Consider the following 25,616-nt stretch of genomic DNA (forward strand, 5'->3'; position numbering starts at 1 on the left):
CGTCTAAACGTAGTTTAAAATCATTGTAGTGTTTTATAGTAGGTATTTTATTATAAATTAGTGCGTTTATTCTATTACTGTGAGATATTTGTGTAGTATAGCATCTGTAGTATCGATAGTATCTGTGGTACCTGTATTAACTCTCTTACTAGAATTCTGTTGCAGTAATTAGGGCAGACTTAACTGCAGTTTAGAATTGTGTAGACCTAATTCTTGTGTATTACTTTCGGTTTACAGTAATTAACAGCAATTTTCATTCTGTTAGGGTGTTGTTGAAAAAAATTCGTACAACTAAGTACCGGTAGTATTGTAGTGTAGTAGTAGCTTATATTAATTACCTTGTTGTTGTGTGATTTTTGTGAACTATCCTAGACAACATTTCTTTCCTTTCATTTTTATAGGCAATATTTCTTTCCTTTCATTTTTATTTGCACAGAATAATTTATTTTATTTTTCCTTTTCTTCCCATTATTCCGTAAATAATGACTAAGCAGTGCAACTGTAGGAACTGTGGGTGTGGCCAGGCATTAAGGAGTATGAAGGAGGAGTTGGAGAGTTTGAGGGAGATAATTAGAATTCTCTCAGAGGACAGGAAGGAAAGTAAGCCTCCCTCAAATAATGTACAGGTTACAGTAGGTGCAAAAGAGGGATGGGAAGGAAATGGGGGACTTGTAGGAGACAGGTGGTCTAATGTTTTAAGGGGAAGGAAATTGCAGGCTAAGGGCTCTGTTCAGGATCAGAATTCAGGACAGGTGTTTGTTAGAAATCGGTACTAGTCACTGCAGGTAGAACAACCGAGGGAAGATGAGGAACAGGAAACTGTTGCTGAGATGTGTGGAAGTAGGAGGAAGGGAAAAGGTAGGAAAGGGAAATCTGGAGTAGTGGATAGGAAAAACAGGTGGAACAGGGTCATGGGAGGGAGAAAAGCGATGAGTAAGTAGCTTCTGCAGCAGTGAGAAAAGATAGGGCTGACCAGGAGGGGAGGGGATCAAATGAGGTATGTAGGATTGAGGCTCTGGTCATGGGGGATTCCACCGTTAGACATGTGGGGAAAGTGTGTGGAAGAAAGGGAACCAGGGTAGAGTGTTATCCAGGAATTAGGTTGAGGTAGATGTTGAGGAAAGTAGAAGAGAAGGAAGAGGGAAAGGAGAAGGTGGTAGTGTTTCACGTTGGTACTGAAAACGTAAGACAAGCAGGTATAAGTACCAACATAGTTGGGGATGTGTGGGGTCTGGTAAATGCAGCACGGATGAAATTTAAGGAAGCGGAGATTGTTATCAGTGGAATACTCTGTAGGAGGGATACTGACAGGAAGGTGATTGGGGATTTAAATGAGACTATGGAGTGGGTATGTGGAAAACTGGGAGTGAGAATTCTAGATCCTAATGGGTGGATAGGAGACAGGGATCTGCGCCCAGATGACCTTCACTTAAACCGCAGTGATACATATAAGGTAGGAAACTTGTTTAGAAGGGTTGTAGGCGGGTACATTCAGGGAAACGGAGTGGCCTAGGGAGCGGTGTTAAGCGAACAGGGAACTGGAAATCAAGTAGGGATGACATAAAAATGTTAATGCTCAACTGTAGGAGCATTGTAAACAAAGGAATCGAATTAAATAATTTAATATATATATATACTTAACAGATATTTTAATAGGAGTTGAATCATGGCTGAGAAATGATATAATGGATGCAGAGATATTCTCACGGAACTGGAGTGTGTATCGTAGAGATAGGATAGGATTAGTAGGAGGGGGAGTATTCATTCTGCTGAAAGAAGAATTTGTAAGCTACGAAAAAGTTAAGGATGAAAAACTTGAAATTCTGTGTGTAAGGCTCTTCTCTAAAGATAATAGGCAACGTGATGTCTTTGGAGTGTACAGACCGGGAAAGGGTAGCGCTGACGCTGATTCAGAATTATTTCATAAGATAGTCAGCTATATTGGAAATGATATGGAAAGGAATCCGATAGTAGAAGGTGATCTCAATTGAGCAAATGTCAATTGGGAAGGTAATTCGAACGACAGGAAGCATGAACAACAAATGGCAAATAAGTTAATATGGGACGGGCACGTGATTTAAAAAGTGATGGAACCAACTAGAGGGAAGAATATTCCTGATGTGGTGCTGATAAACCAGATGAGCTCTACAGAGAAACCGAAGTAATAGATGGTATTAGTGATCACGAAGCTGTTTTTGTCGTAGTTAAAAATAAATTTGAAAGAAAGGAAGGTATTAAAATTAGGACTATTAGGCAGTACCATATGGCTGATAAAACAGGCATGAGGGAGTTTTTAAAAAAGCAACTATGATCGCTGGGAAATGGCAAATAAAAATGTAAACAGACTCTGGGATGGGTTTAAAGCAATTGTTGAGGAATGTGAAAATAGGTTTGTACCTTTAAAGGTGGTAAGGAATGGTAAGGATCCACTATATTATAACAGAGAAGTAAAGAGACTAAGAAGGAGGTGCAGACTGGAAAGAAATAGAGTTAGAAATGGTTATGGAAGTAAGGAGAAACTGAAGGAACTTACTAGGAAATTGAATCTAGCAAAGAAGTCAGCTAAGGATAACATGATGGCAAGCATAATTGGTGGTCATACAAATTTTAGTGAAAAATGGAAGAGTATGTATAGGCACTTTATGAGGGAGTTTAAAAAAAGTGATTATGATCGCTGGAAAATGGTAAAAAAAATGTAAACAGACTCTGGGATGGGTTTAAAGCAATTGCTGAGGAATGTGAAAATAGGTTTGTTCCTTTAAAGGTAGTAAGGAAGGACATTCCAGGAATCATTAATGAAGAAGGGGAGTGTGTATGCGAGGATCTTCAAAAGGCAGAAGTATTCAGTCAGCAGTATGTAAAGATTGTTGGTTACAAGGATAATGTCCAGATAGGGGATGTGAGTAACACTAAAGAAGTATTAAAATTTACCTATGATAACAAAGACATTTACAGTAAGATACAAGGGTTGAAAACTAGAAAAGCAGCTGGAATTGATAAGATTTCTGGGGATATACTAAAGGCAATGGGTTGGGATATAGTACCATATCTGAAATACTTATTTGATTATTGTTTGGTTGAAGGAGCTATACCAAATGAATGGAGAGTTGCTACAGTAGCCCCTGTGTATAAAGGAAAGGGTGATAGACATAAAGCTGAAAATTACAGGCCAGTCAGTTTGACATGCATTGTATGTAAGCTTTGGAAAAGCATTCTTTCTGATTATATTAGACATGTTTGCAAAATTAATAACTGGTTTGACAGAAGGCAGTTTGGGTTTAGGAAAGGTTATTCGACTGAAGCTCAGCTTGTACGATTTCAGCAAGATATAGCAGATATCCTGGATTCAGGAGGCCAAATGGTCTGTATTGCGATTTACCTATCTAAGGCATTTGATAAGGTAGATCATGGAGGACTACTGGCAAAAATGAGTGCAATTGGACTAGAAAAAAGTGTGACTGAATGGGTGGCTATATTTCTAGAAAGTAGAACTCAGAGAATTAGAGTAGGCGAAGCTTTATCTGACCCTGTAATAATTAAGAGGGGAATTCCTCAAGGCAGTATTATTGGACCTTTATGTTTTCTTATATATATCAATGATACGTGTAAAGAAGTGGAATCAGAGATAAGGCTGTTTGCAGATGATGTTATTCTGTACAGAGTAATAAATAAGTTACAAGATTGCGAGCGGCTGCAGGGTGACCTCGATAGTGTTGTGAGATGGACGGTGGACAATGGTATGATGATTAACGGGGTTAAAAGTCAGGTTGTAAGTTTCACAAATAGGAAAAGTTCTCTCAGTTTTAATTACTGCATTGATGGGGTGAAAGTTCCTTTTGGGGATCATTGTAAGTACCTAGGTGTTAATATAAGAAAATACCTTAATTGGGGTAATCACATAAATATGATTGTTAATAAAGGGTACAGATCTCTGCGCATGGTTATGAGGGTATTTAGGGGTTGTAGTAAGGATGTAAAGGAGAGGGCATATAAGTCTCTGGTAAGACCCCAACTAGAGTATGGTTCCAGTGTATGGGACCCTCACCAGTATTACTTAATTCAAGAACTGGAAAAAATCCAAAGAAAAGGAGCTCGATTTGTTCTGGGTGATTTCCGACAAAAGAGTAGCGTTACAAAAATGTTGCAAAGTTTGGGCTTGGAAAATTTGGGAGAAAGGAGACGAACTGCTCGATTAAATGGTATGTACCAAGCTGTCCGAGGAGAGATGGCGTGGGAGGACATCAGTAGACGAATACATTTGAGTGGTGTCTTTAAAAGTAGGAAAGATCACAATATGAAGATAAAGTTGGAATTCAAGAGGACGAATTGGGGCAAATATTCCTTTATAGGAAGGGGAGTTAGGGATTGGAATAACTTACCAAGGGTAATTTCAATAATTTCCCATTTTCTTTGCGATCATTTAAGAAAAGGCTAGGAAAACAACAGATAGGGAATCTGCCACCTGGGTGACTGCCCTAAATGCAGATCAGTAGTGATTGATTGATTGATTGATTGATTGATTGATTGATTGATTGATTGACATATTTTAGATTAGCATGGGTCGATCGTGTTCTGTACCTCTCTGTAAGTCTAATTATGTCAATTCTTCGGGAATTCATGCCTTCACATTTCGGAAGGACAAAGTATTACGAGAGAAATGGGTTCGTTGCATTCATCGTGAAAATTCCACTGTAATTAATAAGACTGTTGTCTGCATCAAACATTTTGACCCTACTTTTGTTGTGCGTGAAGATGTTTTTCCCGTTGAGAATAGTGAACCGATTCGCATCCCTAGAAGGAATCCTAAATTCGCACCTGATGCCTATCCAACCATATTTGACAATCAGCCTTCGTATAATACTATAAGTTTGCTTCGAGAAAGAAAGGACCCTGAAAAGCGTAAACAGCAGTTACTACAGAGAGACGAAGAAGCGTTTAAATGTTGGCGTGAAGAGGACAAGATAGATAATTTTCAGGTTTTCACGACAGAATTGAAGAAGAGAAATGTGAGCCCATTCATTGTGATTGTAAAAGATGATGGTCTTCTATTCCTACAACTTCAAGACCAAGATATTCCATCAATAGTGGTGAGTTTTAAAGTGATGAGTGACCTAGAAGTGAAAGCGCATTTTAAAAACATTCCTTTACCTGCAGAAAAATTAAGGTTTATATTAGGATGTGAAGTACAGGATTGCCTGAAGTGTGACAGATGGAGAAAATTCGAAACTCTGGTAAGTCATCTTGGTAATCATGAAGTAGTATAGAACTTTTTTTTTTTTTTTTTTGATATTTGCTTTACGTCGCACCGACACAGATAGGTCTTATGGCGACGATGGGATGGGAAAGGCCTAGGAGTTGGAAGGAAGCGGCCGTGGCCTTAATTAAGGTACAGCCCCAGCATTTGCCTGGTGTGAAAATGGGAAACCACGGAAAACCATCTTCAGGGCTGCCGACAGTGGGGCTCGAACCCACGATCTCCCGGATGCAAGCTCACAGCCGCGCGCCTCTACACGCACGGCCAACTCGCCCGGTAGTATAGAACTGAGTGATAGAGTATTTATTTTGGTGAATTTCCTGAAAAAAGCCATTGTTTGAGATTGTGAAAGAGAAAGAAACTGAAACACAATAAAATTAAGTTTGCAGCAGAACAATTGGAACTTAGTTTACTGAAGCAAGTGAAATGAACTACTCAGTTGATAATATGGGCAGCAAATTTTTAGTATTCTCTTCCTGGGGCTTATCACATGTTGAGGAATACATACTCGATGACTTTACAACACCCTGTCTATTTAGGACATTTTTTTCACAAAAATAGATCCAAATAGCACTGGTATTGGGCCTTCTCAAAAAGCATTTGTAAAGGAGAAGGCTGAACTTCTCCAACATGATGATAAAGTTGTAACATTGTTGTTGGATGAAGTCTTTGTCAGTTCTAAATTGATATATAAAGCTGGAAATATTTTAGGAGTGGGAGTAAATAGTTCTGGGCTGGATCCAGCTACTGCCATTCAGGTTTTTATGACATCTTCAATACTTTATGACCACAAAGATGTTATTGGACTCTTCCTGGTAACAAACTAAATGCAGAAACACTTTTGAAACTCACAATGCAGGTTCTAAAACTTATGAATGAATGGTGTAGAAATATCAACGTGATTATAATGGTGTAGAAACTTTCCTTAAAATTGTTTGTTGGATATGCACGGTGATGGTTTTGTTCGACTGCAATATTTTGGTGAAGTGTGAATAATGAGCTAATGGGTATGTTGTGTTAAAGGTAATAAGTTAGGAGGAAAACGTTTGTTTTTTCTTTGCTTGGTGATATGTTGCTTAGTCTGTAGGCCTAATTTGTATGCCGGATGCGTGCACTACTAGTTTTGTTCAACTGCAATATTTTGGTGAAGGGTGAATAATGAGCTACTAGGTATGTTGTGTTAAAGGTAATAAGTTAGGAGGAAAACGTTTGTTTTTTCTTTGCTTGGTGATATGTTGCTTAGTCTGTAGGCCTAATTTGTATGCCGGATGCGTCCACTACTAGTTTTGTTCGACTGCAATATTTTGAAGAAGGGTGAATAACGAGCTAATGGGTATGTTGCGTTAGTGTTAATAAGTTAGGAGGAAAACTGATTTCTTCTGTGCTTGGTGTTATGTTGCTTAGTCTGTAATTTGTTTGTTGGATGTGTGCACTACTAGGTTTGTTCGACTGCAATATTTTGGTGAAGGGTGAATAATGAGCTAATAGGTATGTTGTGCAAGTGTTAGGGGAAGGAAAACTGATTTTTGTGCGTGTTATGTTACTTAGTGTGTAATTTTCTTGAATATGTGTTTACATTTAAATGAAGTCGTAGGCCTACTTACAACTTGCTGTTTGTTGTAAAGCTTTCAAAGTCCGCTCTATGTGACATAGTCTCATAAATAAAGTGCAATTAAAATTTCCACTGTTATTTTATGTTTCAATTATTGCGTGTTTGATAACCATGGATAAACATTTTCGCACTACAAATTTCTTACGACTATTATTAGGCTATGCCAGCTTTGGCCCGGTACGCCAGCCATGTTTTTTATTAATTGTGGTCTGAGTATTGGAGTTGGTCTTGCGTCTATTTCGGGTATTGGGCGGGATCGATCCATATCGAGAGTGTCGAGTTCAACCAAAAATTTGTCCCTGAAAACCTTGACAGAAAATTAGTCGGTGTTCTCCTAAGATATTTCAGGCACGCTGAATATCCTGAGACTACTACGTCTCTGATGCATTTCTAGTTCATCATTTTTTACCTTCGAGTGCTTTTCGATGACATTCATTTTTATTTTTACTATTTGCTTTACGTCACACCGACAGAGATAGCTCTTATGGGATGGGAAAAGCCTAGGAGTGGAAAGGAAATGACCGTGGCCTTAATTAAGGTAAAGCATTTGCCTCGTGTGAAAGTGTGAAACCATGGAAATCCATCTTCAGAGCTGCCGACAGCGGGTTCGAATCGACTATTTCCCGGTTGCAACCTCGGCATTCATTTCAGCTTCACGTTTATTAAGATCAGCTTTCACTTCACTCAATATGCCTTTGTTAAAGTCGAGTGAGACTTAAGCTGTTCGCTGTTCTAACACTGCTTTAGTGACACTCCCCGTTATCGCGGCAACGATCACTGAAAGAAAAAGAAATGGCGTATGGCTTTTAGTGCCGGGAGTGTCCGAGGACAAGTTCGGCTCGCCAGGTGCAGGTCTTTTGATTTGACTCCCGTAGGCGACCTGCGCGTCGTGATGGGGATGAAGGGTTATAGGGAGGTACATTCAGGGAAACAGGGTGTGCTAGGCAGCGGTGTTAAGGGAACAGGGAACTGGAAATCAAGTAGGGATGACATAAAACTGTTAGTGCTCAACTGTAGAAGTATTGTAAAGAAAGGAATAGAATTAATTTAATAGATATATACTTACCAGATATTGTAACAGGAGTTGAATCATGGCTGAAAAATGATATAATGGATGCAGAAATTTTCTCACAGAACTGGAGGGTGTATCGTAGAGATAGGATAGGAAAGGTAGGAGAGGGAGTATTCATTCTCGTGAAAGAAGAATTTGTAAGCTACGAAAAAGTTAAAGATGACAGGCACGAAATTCTAGGGGTAAGGCTCATTTCTAAAGATAATAAGCAACTAGATGTCTTTGGAGTGTACAGACCAGGAAAGGGTAGCGCAGATGCTTATTCAGAATTATTTCATAAGATAATCAGCTATATGGGAAACGATAAGGAAAGGAACGTGATCGTAGTGGGTGATCTGAATTTACCAAATGTCAATTGGGAAGGTAATGCGAACGACAGGAAGCCTGACCAACAAATGGCAAATAAGTTAATATGAGAAGGGCACCTGATTAAGAAAGTGATGGAACCAACTAGAGGGAAGAATATTCCTGATGTGGTGCTGGTAAAACCAGATGAGCTCTATAGAGAAACCGAAGTAATAGATGGTATTAGTGACCACGAAGCTGTTTTTTTGGTAATTAAAAATAAATGTGAAAGAAAGGAAGATATTAAAATTAGGACTGTTAGGCAGTACCATATGGCTGATAAAACAGGCATTAGGGAGTTTTTAATAAGCAACTATGATCGGTGGAAAACGGTAAATAAAAATGTAAACAGGCTCTGGGATGGGTTTAAAGCAATTGTTGAGGAATGTGAAAATAGGTTTGTACCTTTAAAGGTGGTAAGAAATGCTAAAGATCCACTATATTATAACAGGGAAGTAAAGAGACTAAGTAGGAGGTGCAGGTTGGAAAGAAATAGAGTTAGAAATGGCTGTGGAAGTAAGGAGAAATTGAAGGAACTTACTAGGAAATTGAATCTGGCAAAGAAGTCAGCTAAGGATAACATGATGGCAAGCATAATTGGTGGCCACACTAATTTTATTGAAAAATGGAACGGTATGTATAGGTACTTTAAGGCAGAAACAGGTTCCAAGAAGGACATTCCAGGAATAATTAATGAACAAGGGGAGTGTGTATGTGAGGATCTTCAAAAGGCAGAAGTAGTCAGTCAACAGTATGTAAAGATTGTTGGTTACAAGGATAATGTCCAGATAGAGGAGGTGACTAATACTAAAGAAGTATTAAAATTTACGTATGACAGCAATGACATTTACAGTAAGATACAAAAGTTGAAAACTAGAAAAGCTGCTGGAATTAAGAAGGTTTCAGGGGATATACTAAAGACAATGGGTTGGGATATAGTATCATATCTGAAGTACTTGTTTGATTTTTGTTTGCATGAAGGAACTTTACCAAATGATTTTTTTTCTACTTGCTTTACGTCGCACCGACACAGATAGGTCTTATGGCGACAATGAGACAGGAAATGCCTAGGAGTGGGAAGGAAGCGGCCGTGGCATTAAGTAAGGTACAGCCCCAGCATTTGCTTGGTGTGAAAATGGGAAACCACGGAAAACCATTTTCAGGGCTGCCGACAGTGGGATTCGAACCTACTATCTCCCGAATACTGGATACTGGTCGCACTTAGCGACTGCAGCTATCGAGCTCGGTCTTTACCAAATGAATGGAGAGTTGCTATAGTAGCCCCTGTATATAAAGGAAAGGGTGATAGGCATAAAGCTGAAAATTACAGGCCAATCAGTTTGACATGCATTGTATGTAAGCTTTGGGAAAACATTCTTTCTGTTTATATAAGACATGTTTGCAAAATTAATAATTGGCTTGACAGAAGGCAGTTTGGGTTTAGGAAAGGTTATTCCACTGAAGCCCAACTTGTAGGATTCCAGCAAGATATAGCAGATATCCTGGATTCAGGAGGTCAGTTGGACTGTATTGCGATTGACTTATCTAAGGCATTTGATAGGGTAGATCATGGGAAACTACTGGCCAAAATGAGTGCAATTGAACTTGACGAAAGAGTGACTGAATGGGTGGCTCTGTTTCTAGAAAATAGAACTCAGAGAATTAGAGTAGGTGAAGCTTTATCTGTCCCTGTAAAAATTAAGAGGGGAATCCCTCAAGGCAGTATTATTGGACCTTTATGTTTTCTTATATATATCAATGATATGTGTAAAGAAGTGGAATCAGAGATAAGGCTTTTTGCAGATGATGTTATTCTGTACAGAGTAATAAATAAGTTACAAGATTGTGAGCAAGTGCAAAATGACCTCGATAATGTTGTGAGATGGACAGTAGGCAATGGTATGATGATAAATGGGGATAAAAGTCAGGTTGCGAGTTTCACAAATAGGAAAAGTTCTCTCAGTTTTAATTACTGCGTTGATGGGGTGAAAGTTCCCTTTGGGGATCATTGTAAATATCTAGGGATAAATATAAGGAAAGATCTTCATCTTCTTGATTGTAAATAAAGGGTACAGATCTCTGCACGCGGTTATAAGAGTATTTAGGGTTAAAGGATGTAAAGGAGAGAGCATATTTGTCTCTGGTGAGACCTCAACTTGAGTATGGTTCCAGTGATTCAGGAACTGGAAAAAATACAAAGAAAAGCAGCTCGATTTGTTCTGGGCGATTTACGACAAAAGAGTAGCGTTACAAAAATGTTGCAAAGTTTGGGCTGGGAAGACTTGGTAGAAAGGAGACGAGCTGCTCGTCTAAGTGGTATGTTCTGAGCTGTCAGTGGAGAGATGACGTGGGAGGACATCAGTAGACGAATAAGTTTGGATGGTGTCTTTAAAAGTAGGAAAGATCACAATATGAAGATAAAGTTAGAATTCAAGAGGACAAATTGGGGCAAATATTCGTTTATAGGAAGGGGATTTAGGGATTGGAATGTTCAATAAATTTCCAATTTCTTTGCAATCATTTAAGAAAAGGATAGGAAAACAACAGATAGGGAATCTGCCACCTGGGCGACTCCCCTACATGCAGATCAGTAGTGATTGATTGATTGATTGAAATAATAATGAAGACGACACATACACCCAGCCCCCGTGCCAGCGAAATTAACCAATGATGGTTATAATTCCCGACTCTGCCTGGAATCGAACCAGGGATTCCTGTGACCAAAGGTCAGCACGCTAACCGTCTAGTCATGGAGACGTACATCACTGAAAGAACGCCCTGCCACTGCAGGGCACCCCTTTCCTGATGCAGGACGATGTCCGCTAGGTTCTCTGTGTAGGAACTTTCATCTGCTGGCTCGTTCCTCTTTGCCACCTTGTTGCTGCTTCTTCCCAAGTTGAGAATAATTAATTTCCTTGATTGGCGCTTCGCAGCTACACAACAATTCACTCCAGCACACTTGGGAACTTAGTATAGAACAAGTACGCCAAGTTTTTCACAGTTTCTCAGAAAACGCACCTGCAAAATCACACGTTAACTGGGAGCACCACTTAACGGAGAAAGTAATAAAGTAAGAAATGAATCATTTTGGCTATGCTGTCACGAAACAGTTAAAAATTAGGAGAACATTTGTCATACAGTAGAAGCAAATTAAAACTGTGGAAAAGATCGAGCGAGTTGGCAGCGTGGTTCAGGCTGGGGTAGCTATGAGCTTGCATTTGGAGGTTGTAGGTTCAACTTCCACCATCGGTAGCCTTGAAGGTGGTTTTTCGGCTGATACCTTTCGAATTCCAGCGATTTTTCTACCTAGCGTTGCCGAAAATCTTCGATGTGTTAGTGCGACGTTAAACCACCAGCGAAAAACTGTGGAAAATGGAATAAGTGTAGAAAAGAAAAGTAAGCTTGCAATTTTAAGTAAGTACTGATATTAAGTTCAGAGCCACGGGATCTCCGCTTTTATGTGGTATCCTAACCAAAGGGAGTACTTTTCATTTAAATATTTCATGTGAACAGATCTATGCTTTGTTTGACTGTAGTGGATGAAAAACCGAAAAAGAAGGGGACATTGTGGTAATTCAGGCAGTGCTATTGGTTTTACGTCGTATCGATACACGCAGGTCATATGGCGACGATGGGAAGGATCTGTGCTTGGACTGGAAAGCCAAGAATAACGACCGAGAGGATTCATCGCACTGACCACGTGGCACCTCGTAATCAGCAGGCCTTCGGGTTGAGCAGCGGTCGCTTGGTACGCGAAGCCTCATTTGGGCGCTCTCGCCTTGGTGTTTGTAGTTGTTTTCTTAACGAGTCTGGGATAACAGACATACAGCTCAAATAGAGGTATCTTGTGAATAGTACAATCAATCAATCAATCAATCAATCAATCAATCAATCAATCAATCAATCAATCAATCAATCAATCAATCAATCAATCAATCAATCAATCAATCAATCAATCAATCAATCAATCAATCAATCAATCAATCAATCAATCAATCAATCAATCAATCAATCAATCAATCAATCAATCAATCAATCAATCAATCAATCAATCAATCAATCAATCAATCAATCAATCAATCAATCAATCAATCAATCAATCAATCAATCAATCAATCAATCAATCAATCAATCAATCAATCAATCAATCAATCAATCAATCAATCAATCAATCAATCAATCAATCAATCAATCAATCAATCAATCAATCAATCAATCAATCAATCAATCAATCAATCAATCAATCAATCAATCAATCAATCAATCAATCAATCAATCAATCAATCAATCAATCAATCAATCAATCAATCAATCAATCAATCAATCAATCAATCAATCAATCAATCAATCAATCAATCAATCAATCAATCAATCAATCAATCAATCAATCAATCAATCAATCAATCAATCAATCAATCAATCAATCAATCAATCAATCAATCAATCAATCAATCAATCAATCAATCAATCAATCAATCAATCAATCAATCAATCAATCAATCAATCAATCAATCAATCAATCAATCAATCAATCAATCAATCAATCAATCAATCAATCAATCAATCAATCAATCAATCAATCAATCAATCAATCAATCAATCAATCAATCAATCAATCAATCAATCAATCAATCAATCAATCAATCAATCAATCAATCAATCAATCAATCAATCAATCAATCAATCAATCAATCACCATTGATCTCTCTTTAGGGCTGTCGCCCATGTGGGAGATTCCCTGTCAAATGTTTACTTGGTTTTTCCTAAATAATTTCATAGAATGTGGAATTTATCGATTATTTCCTTAGGTAAATTATGCTAAACTCTAATTCCTCTTGCTATAAAGGAATATTCAACCCAATTTGTACTCCTGATTTCCAACTTTATCTTCATATTGTCAACCTTCCTACTTGTAAAAGCTCAGTTCAAGCTTATTTGTCTACCATCGTCATTCCACGCCGTCTTTCCACTGATAGCTCGGACCATACCGCTTAGCAGAACAGCTCGCCTCTTTATTCCAAAAGTCTTCTCAGCCCAGATTTGTAACATTTTCGTAACGATACTCTTTTGTTGGAAGTCACCCAGAAAAAAATCGTGCTGCTTTCCTTTGAAATCTTTCCCAGTTCTCGATTCAAGTAAACCTTGTTATGGTCCCATACTCTGGAACTACACTCTAGTCACCTACACGCCCTCTCAACCATATACAGAGGCCTGTAACCTGTATCTACTACCTCGTTAATGCGATTACCCTAATGAAGATCTTTTCTTATACCGTATTAACACCTAGGTGCCTACAGTAGTCCACATGATGCACATTCACTTCATCAACTAAGTAATACAAACTGCGAGGACTTTTCTTCTTCATGAAACTCACAACCTGACTTATCTTCCCGTTTACCATCTTACCGTTGTTTGCTGTCCACTTTACTACATTGTCAACGTTCTTATACAATCGCTCACAATCCTGCAACTTATCACTCTGTACAATATAATATCATTTGATTCCAGTTCCTTAATCATATCATAATCTACTGTATATATATAAACATAAAGGTACAAAATACTGCCTTGCGAAAACCCCCTCTTAATCATAAGAGGATCAGATAATGCTTCACCTACCCTAAATTTGAGTTGTTTTTTTTTTCTAGAAATTTAGCCACCTATGCAATCAGTCTTTTGTCTAGTCCAATAACCCTAATTTTCTTTAGTAGTCTCCCAAGAGCTACCCTATCACAAGCCTTGGATAGGTCAATAGCGACATAGTCCATTTCACCTCGTGAATCTAATATATGTACTATAAAGTAACGCATTCTGTGATTAAAAGTATATTAAAGAAAAGAAATATACTGTACACTGGACTACACAAGGATTGCACGATTTTGAAGCAAGTAAGACACTAACTAATAAAATACCTACACTACAATTCTATTTATGCGTATCCTAGTGATAAAATAATAGGAATAATTGGTTAACTGAATGTATAGAAATGTAGGTTAAACTGAATGCTTAGAATGATTATGATTATTATTATTATTATTATTATTATTATTATTATTATTATTATTATTATTATTATTATTATTATTATTATTATTATACACCCCTACGCCGTAGTTTTAAATCTTGCGCCAATAAATCCTCCTCTACAAAAGAAACTCTGAACTTTAAAAACTGGATCAACTCATAAGTTTCTCAGAAGATGTCACTACCGTAAATTTTGTGATTAAGAAGTTGTCAATACTGTGTGGACTTCAACTTGTTTTGTTTTCCATTGATCAAGAAGTGTGGACGTTCTCTTATAGATGTATCTACTAAAAAACTATGATCATACACCCTGGTGCAAAGTGAAGGAAATTTTTTGAAGAAAATTTGTATTCATAAGTTTTCTCTATACTAAATTTCGTTCATTCATTTGTGGGTTGGCAATATTAATCTTTTCTTTCCGCCAGTTTTGAATTGAGCCAATTCAGAATTTCTGTAATTAATTTTTGACCAATCATGTCTTTCTTCTTCGATTTTGAGTGTACTGTCTACACTGACCAATAAAATTGAGTGGGTGTGGCTGTTTTATTCATAAAAGGTCTCAAATTTTCCCCCAGGGTATAGAAACTGCTGATTTTCTTGTCTCTCGGCCACTTCATCAACTTATAACCTAGTGTACGGACATGTAGCAGGAGGAGGGAAGCGCCTCTTTCATCAGGTAGCAGCTCTTCAATAAGGTAATGGCCATTTAACATCTTTATTTCTTGCTAGCTCAACAGTTTAACCCTCGGGAAAGGTCCGAATCCCTTTGCAATGTAAACGATCTTTTCGACATGTAATTTTTGTCGTTTGATGTAAAAACTTCATTAGATCTGTAAATGCAATTCGGGGATAGAGAGTGCTTTACCCTCTCGAGCTCCCCTTCATATTGGTTTGAGGTGACTGCGTTTTGTAACTGGTTTTCTTCCCTTCTGTAATACCTTAAAATTTTTCTTATACGAGTCACCTCCATAGTTTGGGAATAGCCCCTGTTTCATCGGCCTAGTGCCTCTTAGGTTTTAAGAAGTTTCATGTAGGAGTGCAAGTACACGCCTCCATTCATCTTTGTTTTTTGGGCCATTTACTTAACCTGTTCTTTCTGCTAAGGCTCAGTTGGTTGGGTACAAGATACCCCTGTTTCCTTGTAAGTTGTGCCTTGAGGGCAGTTAATAGTAAAGTCTGTTATGGCCTTTAATAGGCTCAGAAAATTGAGAGCGGGTCAGCTCTTTTATTTGAGGTAAACGTGCCTCAGAGAGGCTTGATATTCAAAGTTGGGAGTAAGTGCTCCATGTATGGAGGGGTTTTCTGCCCTTTGGTAAATATGTGGTTGTGAGCTGAGAGCTCAGAAATTGTAAAAATTTGGGCTTGAAGCCCACATCGTTAATTTGTCTCTAAATCTTGGCTTTCCTGGTCTTGTACCTGATTGTAGGTTATTTGTTGACTTGTTGTTATTTGTTAAATTTTGAAATTCTATGTGAAAATTGTTAAGTTTTGCTATTTTCGAAAATATAACCTTTAATGCAATTTTTAATTCATATCTCGGCCTTGTAGTTAGACCCATTCAACCCGGCACCTTCTTTCACCTCTGCTGTTCCACGGATACCTCGGAACAATTATTATTATTATTATTATTATTATTATTATTATTATTATTATTATTATTATTATTATTATTTTATCCTAGTACGCCCTAACAGAAATGAAAATTTCCGTTAAATGCTGAAATATTGAAGGAATTATGCAATAATGACTCAAGCAAGATACTGCCTTATAAAATTACTGTACTACAATTTTAGACTGCATTCGGGTGCATTCTTATCACAACAGATTAACTGAAACAATATAAACATTATAGTTTCCTAAACAGATGGCTTTGACCATTTATTCTACTGTACATTGAAGAAGAACAGTGCTGATGATGGACTCCACGTTAACAGTTTCGACTGTAAAACAAATTTATTATGGTCTCAATGGTTGGAGATTAATGAGAGACGTATAGTAGACAGCTCTATCAGTACAATTTCACTGTTTGTAAGAGTTACTCTTCTTTCTTAAAGAATCCGGGCCGAGTTGGCCGTGCGATTGGGGCCACTCAGGTCTGAGCTTGCATCCAGGAGATAGGCCTAGTGGGTTCGAATCCCACTGCCGGCAGCCCTGAAGTTGCTTTCGTTTGGTTTCCCATTTTCACACTAGGCAAATGCTGGGGGTGTACTTTAATTATGGCCACGGGCGCTTCCTTCCCACTCCCAGGCCTTTCCTATCCCATCGTCGCCATAAGACCTATCTGTGTCGGTGCGAAGGAAGAAAAAAGGAAAGCACAGGAAAAAAAATACGTAACCATCGTCGCTTGGTTAGCGAATGCAAGACATAACGGATCAAATTACATTTCTTCAGCCCTTCATGACAGTCTGTCTTCTTTTGTCTTAGAACATCGGAGACGATGACTTAGATGTTAGGCCCCTCTAAAAACAATCATCTTTAAAATTCTCTTAGACTGCCTATGAGGGGTGTCCCAGGAAAAACGAAAAATCTACTATTGTTGGCATACTGACGAAGTGGTTCTAAAACCAGGCCTTAAGAGCGTTGACTCAAACTGATGTAGTGTAACTGGTAGATGGACATGCCTTTCTGTCCCCACACAGAATCTTTATCAGAATCGGAATGGTGATTAAACGCAAATAACCATTATCATATCTTAAGATTATGATAATAAATGTTCTAAATTTGAAACATTTAGTTGTAGATGTGCCAGTTTATGACTGAAAGGAGTGTGTGCAAACCACTATAAAGCTCACCAATCCCGGCATTTTTAGTTTGCTCTATGTGACAGATTGGTTTTGACAAAATGTGGCGTGGGGAATATTTTGGTTAAGTGCGAGTTAAAACAATGATATCTGTGTAGGAAAATAAGTCCTGAAACATTGAAGAAGTAGTGGAAATATTGTTTCAGGTAGGCTTGTAAATGCAGCTGCAGTAAAAGAAATCAACATTATGGATATCAATAAACTCTTATAAGAACATTTTGGCAAAGAGCGGAGAGGTTCTTGAGGAACTACAATACTACATACATAAAAAGACGTTATGCATCACACGCCAAAAAAATTCTAAGGCATTCCGTACAATGTTGAAGTGGTACTTCAAAAGTAACGCATCTTTTTTTTTTGACAACCAAAACCAAACATTTCACTTCGATTGTGAGCTAACAGAAACACACATCGTTTTCGTGAGGTAAGCCTATTAACCTCATTCAGTACAAAGTTACACGTCCCCTTGCACGAATGCAAGCCTCGACTCTACGTGGCATGCTGCCCACGACTTCATTTAACTACTATTGGTCTAATTTATCCCATTCTACAGTGGCAATCCTGCGTAACTCCCGTAGAATTCGTGGCGGGAGAAGACTTGTTCGAACTGATCTTTTCAATCGGTCCCAAGTATGATCTATGGGATTCATATCGGAGAGCATGAAGGCCGATCCGTTCGGGCAGTACCAACACGGTTGATGAAATCATTGACGATGCCTGCACGATAGGCGTGGGAGTTGTCATCCATAAACTTGAGTTCTTCCCCGAAAAGCTGATGAAACGTTTGAACGATGGTTCTGAGAATGTTATCCCAGTATTTGGGAGTGTTGAGTATGCCATGGATGGACAACAATGGTGTCCGACGCTCCACATGATGCTACCCCAGAACATCACTGATCCGCTACCCTGATGTAGACTACTCGATGAACGGGATGTTTCTGGCGTGCAGCATTACCAGGTGCCCTACACACACGTTGTCGACATATGCGGCATTCATCTGTGAAGAGAACTTTGCGCCAATTTTCCATTGTCCATTCTTGATGATTTTGTGCCCATCTGTACCGTACAACATGGTGTTTGGGTTTAAGATCCGGGCCCTCTATGACCGTCTAGAATACAGAGAGGCGTTATGGAGTCTGTTTGGTACAGTTTGGTTGGACACGTGCCTTCCAGTGGCCCCCACTACGTCATTGTTAATCATTATGGCAGTTTGGTCGGAGTTCCTGCGGGCTAGAAGTCGCCCAAGTTGGTGGGTCTGACCCCAGGTCTGTCTGGTGGAATTTGTTTCGGGAGTATGTTACTGTTTATCTGGAAAACTTAGTGAGTAAATGTGTATGAGAAAATTGGAAAATTAAACAGCATACAGGATAGTGACAATCCGCCTGTGTGGTGTAGTGGTTAATGCGATATGCTGCCACCCTCGGAGGCCAGGGTTCGATTCCCGACTCTGCCACGAAGTTTGAAAAGTGGTATGAGAGCTGGAACGGGGTCCACTCAGCCTCGGAAGGTTAACTGAGTAGAGGGGAGTTCGATTTCCACTTCAGCAATCCTCGAAGTGGTTTTCCGTGGTTTCCCACTTCTCTTCCTGGAAAATGCCGGGATGGTACCTAACTTAAGGCCACGACGGCTTCCTTCCCTCTTCCTTGTCTATCCCTTTAGATCTTCCTATCCCCACTAGGTCCCTGTTCAGCATAGCAGGTGAGGCCGCCTGGGAACGGTACTGGTCCTCCTTCCCAGTTGTATCCTCCGAACCAAAGTCTTGCACTTCAGGTAGAGGCGGGATCCCTCGCCGAGTCCGAGGGAAAAACAAACCCTGGAGGGTAAACGAATTAAGAAAGGAGATAAGATAGTGACAATACAGGTGAATTACTTTTTAAATATATCATAAATGAAAATTCTCAGCCGTGAGATGCACTAACTATATTTCCGGTTTCCGGAGACGCCGAGGTGCCAGAATTTTGTCTCGCAGGATTTCTTTTACGTGCCAGTAAATCTACCGACACGAGGTTGTGGTATTTGAGACCTTCCAATACCACCGGGCTGAGTCATGATCGAACCTGCCAAGTTGGGGTCAGAAAGCCAGCGTCTCAACCGACTGAGCCACTCAGCAAGGCTAAAGGGAAGATGATTGTAAAGGTATGTGCAAAAAAGAAGTAAACAATTATTTTCTTTCTTACTACAATGACGAAGAAAGCCAGATATTAAAACTATAACCATATGTAATTGCACTTATCTCTCACAATAGGGAATTCAATGAGGTTGACTTTCTATTCCATAAAAATCATCTTCAGAGCTAACCTATGAAGACGTTTCGGATCACCACTTGTAGAGAACTTTTTGTAATATGAAGAAAGTCGGTTTACTTTGTACTCAGTTTTTTGCTACTAATTTCTCTACAATTTCCTTGTCTATAAATTCTGTTAAAACCAAGATGAAATGAAATGGAGTATGGCTTTTAGTGCCGGGAGTGTCCGAGGACATGAAGATGAAATGATGATGAAGACGACACATACTGCACCCATAAGGCGAATAGGCTCATGGATAAGTTAATCAGTTTATCACATTTTGATATGTGAAACTGCACACAACGAACTCAGTAAAGGCATTTCCCTGGACAGCAACAAAGATACCTCACATGGCGGAGGTGCATCTCCAAGACTTGCTTATTGCCACGTTCCGGGAAGACTCAAAATCATAGATACCTCCAATAAAATCTAATGAGCCGATTTGTGGCATTCCAGTTGAAATCTTCCCACGTGAAAGCGGATGTCGGGACAATAGCGGCCACACCTTGAAGCGAGACAAGGGAAGCAAGATTCAGAACAAGAGAGAGATACACCCTACACCCCTTTGGTAAAGTGGTTTAGTCCTTGTAGTACGACGTCATAAGGGCCGTAGGCAGTATTCTACCAATCACAAAATCGGACATTTTAACCGCCCTACGAAAGTGATAATATCAGTTAGTTCGTTTTCGCTACTGAGGAGTGAATTAAGAACGAAATACTGTGCTTGCGTCTTTATATAATTAAGAATAATTTTTGTGATGACTTAAGTGATAAACTGTACCATGAATAATTATCTGCAACTACGTCATAAATATGTGTAAAATGGATTCATCCAAAATGAGACGCCGAATGGCGGTAAGTCAATAAAACTTCACCAGGAGAAATAACACCAATGACGCCTATCAGTTTATTTGAATGTGAACGAAGGAGTTTTATAATCTTTCGGAGCAGTGCACGGCATCAATTTTCGGAATAATCGACGTTATTAAGTTGATTAATACGGCTAAAGACATTGGCATAATCAACGTGAATTAACCGTGTCATTCCGCCATCCTCTCTTCAAAGATTTGTTCCGGGCCGTGGTTTTGAGAATCATACAAAATGAGCCAATGGAGCCATGGAACAGACAGTGGGTTGTGAACCGTTAGTAGGTTCTGAACAGTCAGTGAGTTTTGAATCGTCAGGATGTTGTTTTGTCACCAGACCACAGTCAGTGTTTTGAACAGTATGCGTCAGTAGTGAGACTTGCAGTCCGTTTACAGTCTTACGTCTTGCAGTTAGCAAACAGTTTGATACATTCCATCTTACGACTTACTATCAGTTAGGACTCAGCAAGGATATGTTTATCAACGGGATTTGCCCGGCATTTAATATCAGTCGTTTCGCAGCGGTATTAACTTCGTGTAGAGAGACAGGTGGGAAAATGCCAAGATTTCCGCTGAGCTGTGCCTTGCCACGAGTCCGAAGGGATAAACATTCGTAAGTGGTAATACATAGCCTAAACTTTTATCAGACAGGTTTCAGTGGAAAAGTAATACTTAATTTAATGAACTGAAATGCAAAACTTTGAAGGGAGTTTAATGTCAGAGAGGCAGACACAATAATCCATCGATTGGTAAAATTAAAATAAGACGGTAGCAGTTGAAAGACAGTGTAAGCTCATTTAACGTCACAGTTCGTTGGAGGTAGAAGGGTAGCTAACAGCCAGGCATTCAGATAACGGGAGGCGATGATGGTCAAGGACGCATTCCGGAGATGCTAGTTTTGAGAGAACGAGGTAATGGACCAATAATCCTGTTTTCAAACAATTGACAAGGGACGTGAAAGCGAATAGAGGAAGCAGTAGTCTGACCAGCGGATCGGTAAAGAACAATGTGGGTTAGGTAAATCGTTGTATTCCAGATACAAACTTGGGTCATAATTTAATTGTAAAATTTTTATTTGTGTAAGTAAATCTGTACCATAGGATAAGCATCAAGAAACGTGAAAGAAATTAATGCGTGATCTGTATATTTAAAATGTATTCAATCCGTGTGTGTTACATATCTTATAAAGTGATTACGATATCCAACATGGAATAACTTCGCTATGAAAGCGGGGGCTTACGGAATGCAGGAGCAGCCAATGTTTCGGCAATAAGGTAAAGAAAGTGTTGAATTTATTATCTTTGTAATTAATAATGACGGTGAGCACAGCATTGTCCGTGTAGGTTAGAATGATGTAGATTAGTTATAAGGTAAAATTTGAGTTCACGTGCCTAATAATAATAATAATAATAATAATAATAATAATAATAATAATAATAATAATAATAATAATAATAATAATAATAATAATAATAATAATAATAATAATAATAATAATATTTATATAATGATTATGTCCACTGGAGAGATTGGAGCAGTCAAGTTTTACGATCGGGATTTGACTGTTTTAAGCTCGCTTCATGGATAAGATAAACCTTGTGTGTGTCGATGTCGATTTTCGTATTTGTGCTTGTAATCTGAGATATTCGACGTCTATCAAAATCAACATAATTGTCAATTGTTCGAATGAGAGTTACAATAATAATAATAATAATAATAATAATAATAATAATAATAATAATAATAATAATAATAATCATAATAATAATAATAATAATCGTAGATCAGAATTTAAATGGATAGATTCGTCATTATCCAAGAATATGAATTGTAGAACTGAAAATCTATTGTGCAGGCAATCATGTTTTGAGTACAAAAGGTGCAATACCCTATTGGTAAAATTTGAAGTCATTGCTAACTTGCACAAGATGATAATAATTGAGATACATACGGTGATGAGGGCCAAGTGATAGGTAGAAATATACGATCATGAGCATAAAGTGATATCTCTGAATGTAATTAATAGGTAAAATAAGAATATAGAGGCCGGAATGGCCACGCCGTGAAGAATAAATGAAATTCTTCTTTCCGGAATAGAGGACGACATGTGATTGTGTGGAGCTCTAGCCTACGTTGATAAATAATGAGATAAAAATAAAGAGAGGTATTGAATACTGTAATTAGCAGGGATGACAAGGTACTAGATGAAATAATGTGCTCGTAGATATTACAGAGAAGAGAAAAATGGACCACTGAAGACACGAGATCAATAAGCAAGATAGCAATGAGCTAGGAATGATTAATTTATGAGATGAATCTATTAAAATGATAAGCGCATAATAAGATATGGAGTGATTGACGACAATAGAACCTCAGCGTCTATAAATAGGTAACCGCGTGTAAGGTTATATTATAAACTGTGATTTAATTTGTGGTGAATTTGACGTGGTAACTTGTGCTATTATTCACTTGAATATAAAGTAAATAAAACTTAATTAAAGGACTTTCATTAACATACTAGCGTAGGAAGGTGCATGAATGTCAAATAGAAATATTATAATTCAATGTAGATATTATAATTCAAGTTATTGTATTTTTTATTCTAGGTTTGTTTAAACGCTATGTTGACAGGGTTGTGTAGATTATGTATATACAGTTTTCAAGGGCGTTTCGATCTCTCAAATTTAAGTAATCGTAGTGAAGGACAGCCATATGATCATCATCAATAAATTGCGACATTTCTCTTTATCTTAGTAAAACACATCGGAAGCATGTAAATATTAGGTCACAACCATAAATGTAACTAAATGAATCATGTCATGTCAATGAACCGACCTTGATAAGTAAATCAATGTAAAATTAAATGCCGCAAAGTGTGGGTTAAGAGTGCGGAAACCTACCGCCACTGCGCATAATGAAATAATGTTGTATAGGAATGGTCACGTGACCAGCGGTATGTTTTCTATATATGTAGAAAGGCGAGTTTAAGTGACCAATGGCAGAACGAAATGTATTTGATGTGCAAAATTGTCCAATGACCATCACAGTGAGTGAGTTTGTGTTTTTATGGCTGTTAAATTATTGTGTTATTTTTCATTGTAGTAAAATTCAAAGACAGCCATGATAAACAAAAACAGCCATTTGATAATGGCGTGTGTTCGTTGTGTCAACAAAATAAATTCTGTTTTAGTTGACGATAGATTGTGTGTTCGTGGATGAATTGGTTTCACACGTTAAACAGTATGTAATGATCTCGTTCATTGTAACATTGTTGGATTTAGGAATTTTTTTTGCTAGAGGCGTTACGTCGCACCGACACAGATAGGTCTTATGGCGACGATGGGATAGGCAAGGCCTAGGAGTTGGAAGGAAGCGGCCGTGGCCTTAATTAAGTTACAGCCCCAGCATTTGCCTGGTGTGAAAATGGGAAACCACGGAAAACCACCTTCAGGGCTGCCGATAGTGGGATTCGAACCTACTATCTCCCAGATGCAAGCTCACAGCCGCGCGCCTCTACGCGCACGGCCAACTCGCCCGGTGATTTAGGAATTAATGGTGTCAATTCCCTTAACTGTTAAGTTATTTTATCAACACTTTTTGTGTAATTAATTCATTAATTGTAGTTGATATTCAATCATTCTTGAGTTCAGAGGTGTGACAGTTTGTTTTTGCGCGTGTTGACCTAGATTTCTAGAGATTGTTACTTTTTTCTATTGCATTTGCTTTCATTTGAACAATAGTAAAGTTATTTTTAAGTTTTCTAACTCTAGTTTAACTTCATAATTTTGCTTAATTTCAGTTTTTGTCAATAAATTTTATTCATTTGATTTGAAATCAGTCTGGGCTACGTTATTTGTAGTTTAGCTTAACTCGTAGTAGTTGTTAGAATCCCCCGTCGACCCTAGTACGAGGAAACATTTGGACGGTCCAGCCCTGATTCTACGTGTGCGGTAAATAATTTTCTATTCAGTAGCCGAGGCAAGTATTTACTCGAGGCTCGCCGCCACACATGCCATCAAAAGGGCACAATACATCCAGCCCCCAAGCCAGCGGAATTAACCAATGATGGTTAAAATTCCCGACCCTGTCGGGAATCGAACCTGGGATCATGTGACCAAAGGCTAGCATGCTAACCATTTAGCTACGGAGTCCGACAAAACCAAGATACGCGGTATGTTTAGCTAGAAAGCACTTGGAGACATTCCCACTTGTCTTTACACTGATGTCTGAGAAGCTGGTAATATAGAAAATTAACCGTTACTCGTTAATATTATCTTGTAATCAAAGTTAATTGTTGCACTAAATCATGTGTAACATAGAATGATATCGAGAATAGCTGGGTTTTAATGTTAAAAACGACGAGTTTAATATTTTTATTTCGACAGGCTCATTATGTTTCGTCCAATGACTGATTCAGTTGATCTCCAACAGGCAATGAATGAGTAAACTTACTCTGCTGTATTGCTAACCTGGAAGGATGCAGCGATGGCCAAGATGACTTCGTGCACCCTGAACCACTCGTGATCCTGTTCCGGTTTGAAGGGTGTCAGCAAGTACTGTAGGCCCAGTAGAGGAACTAGTAGCAGTGTCGCTCGAAGTGCCTGGAATACACAGCAGATCGATAATGACTTAAGCTCACTTTAAGAAAGTGAACAATATATTGCTTAAATTATATATGGCATTACATTTAGAAGATGATTTATATTTTAGTGTAATTGAACAATTTGGCGAAAGTAACCAAGTCATCTACTCATAAATGGTAATAGGAATAACAACTCTATACAAGATTCAAGACATTTTACTAGGCAGCTGGGAATATACATTTATCTAGATAGTAGGAGTAAATTAGTGTATTATATAACATTACTGGCAAGAAGCATTCAATTCTCATGAATTTCTTTCTATTCTTCTTCCTTTGTTTTAAACATTGTTGTTTTCACATAATTATTTATTGTAGGCTATTTGAGGGTTATGAAAAAGAAGCAGCAATTCGGAAGGGAGTGAGACATGGCTGGAGTTTGTTCCCTCTTCTTTTCAGTGTTTATACAGGGTGGTCGGAAACAACGTAAACCGGGTATATGCGCGTTAGAGGGTTGGTCTTACTAATAAATAATTAGAGAAAAATTGGATATCTCACGCCATTGTTATTTTATTAGCTTCTAAAATTAGCCAATCAGGTCGCTTCGCGTGCGAATTCAAATGGGCTTTGTAAGGCGGTGTTGCTAAATCTGCACGTGACTTAAGACCGGATTGAGAGCCATGCCGAGATATCAGCATCAAACGCAAACACACTGTCAGTTTGAGCCGGTGTCATCGTAGAGTCCTTGCTATGGCGCAATCCCGTCAGCATGAAGGAC

At 38.5% G+C, this 25,616-nt stretch overlaps 1 protein-coding gene across 2 annotated transcripts in view; it reads right to left on the reverse strand.

Annotated features, from left to right (window-relative positions):
* Dh31-R (Diuretic hormone 31 Receptor) overlaps positions 1-25,616 on the reverse strand; it is a 596,582-nt gene that overhangs the window by 99,049 nt on the left and 471,917 nt on the right. For both annotated transcript variants that reach the window (XM_067139429.2, XM_067139428.2), the window contains exon 7: positions 24,729-24,860. In XM_067139429.2, coding sequence (XP_066995530.1) covers positions 24,729-24,860 — 132 coding nt within the window. The remainder of the gene's footprint in view (positions 1-24,728; positions 24,861-25,616) is intronic.

The sequence above is a fragment of the Anabrus simplex genome, chromosome 2 (genome assembly GCF_040414725.1).
Source record: "Anabrus simplex isolate iqAnaSimp1 chromosome 2, ASM4041472v1, whole genome shotgun sequence".
Lineage (NCBI taxonomy): Eukaryota > Metazoa > Arthropoda > Insecta > Orthoptera > Tettigoniidae > Anabrus > Anabrus simplex.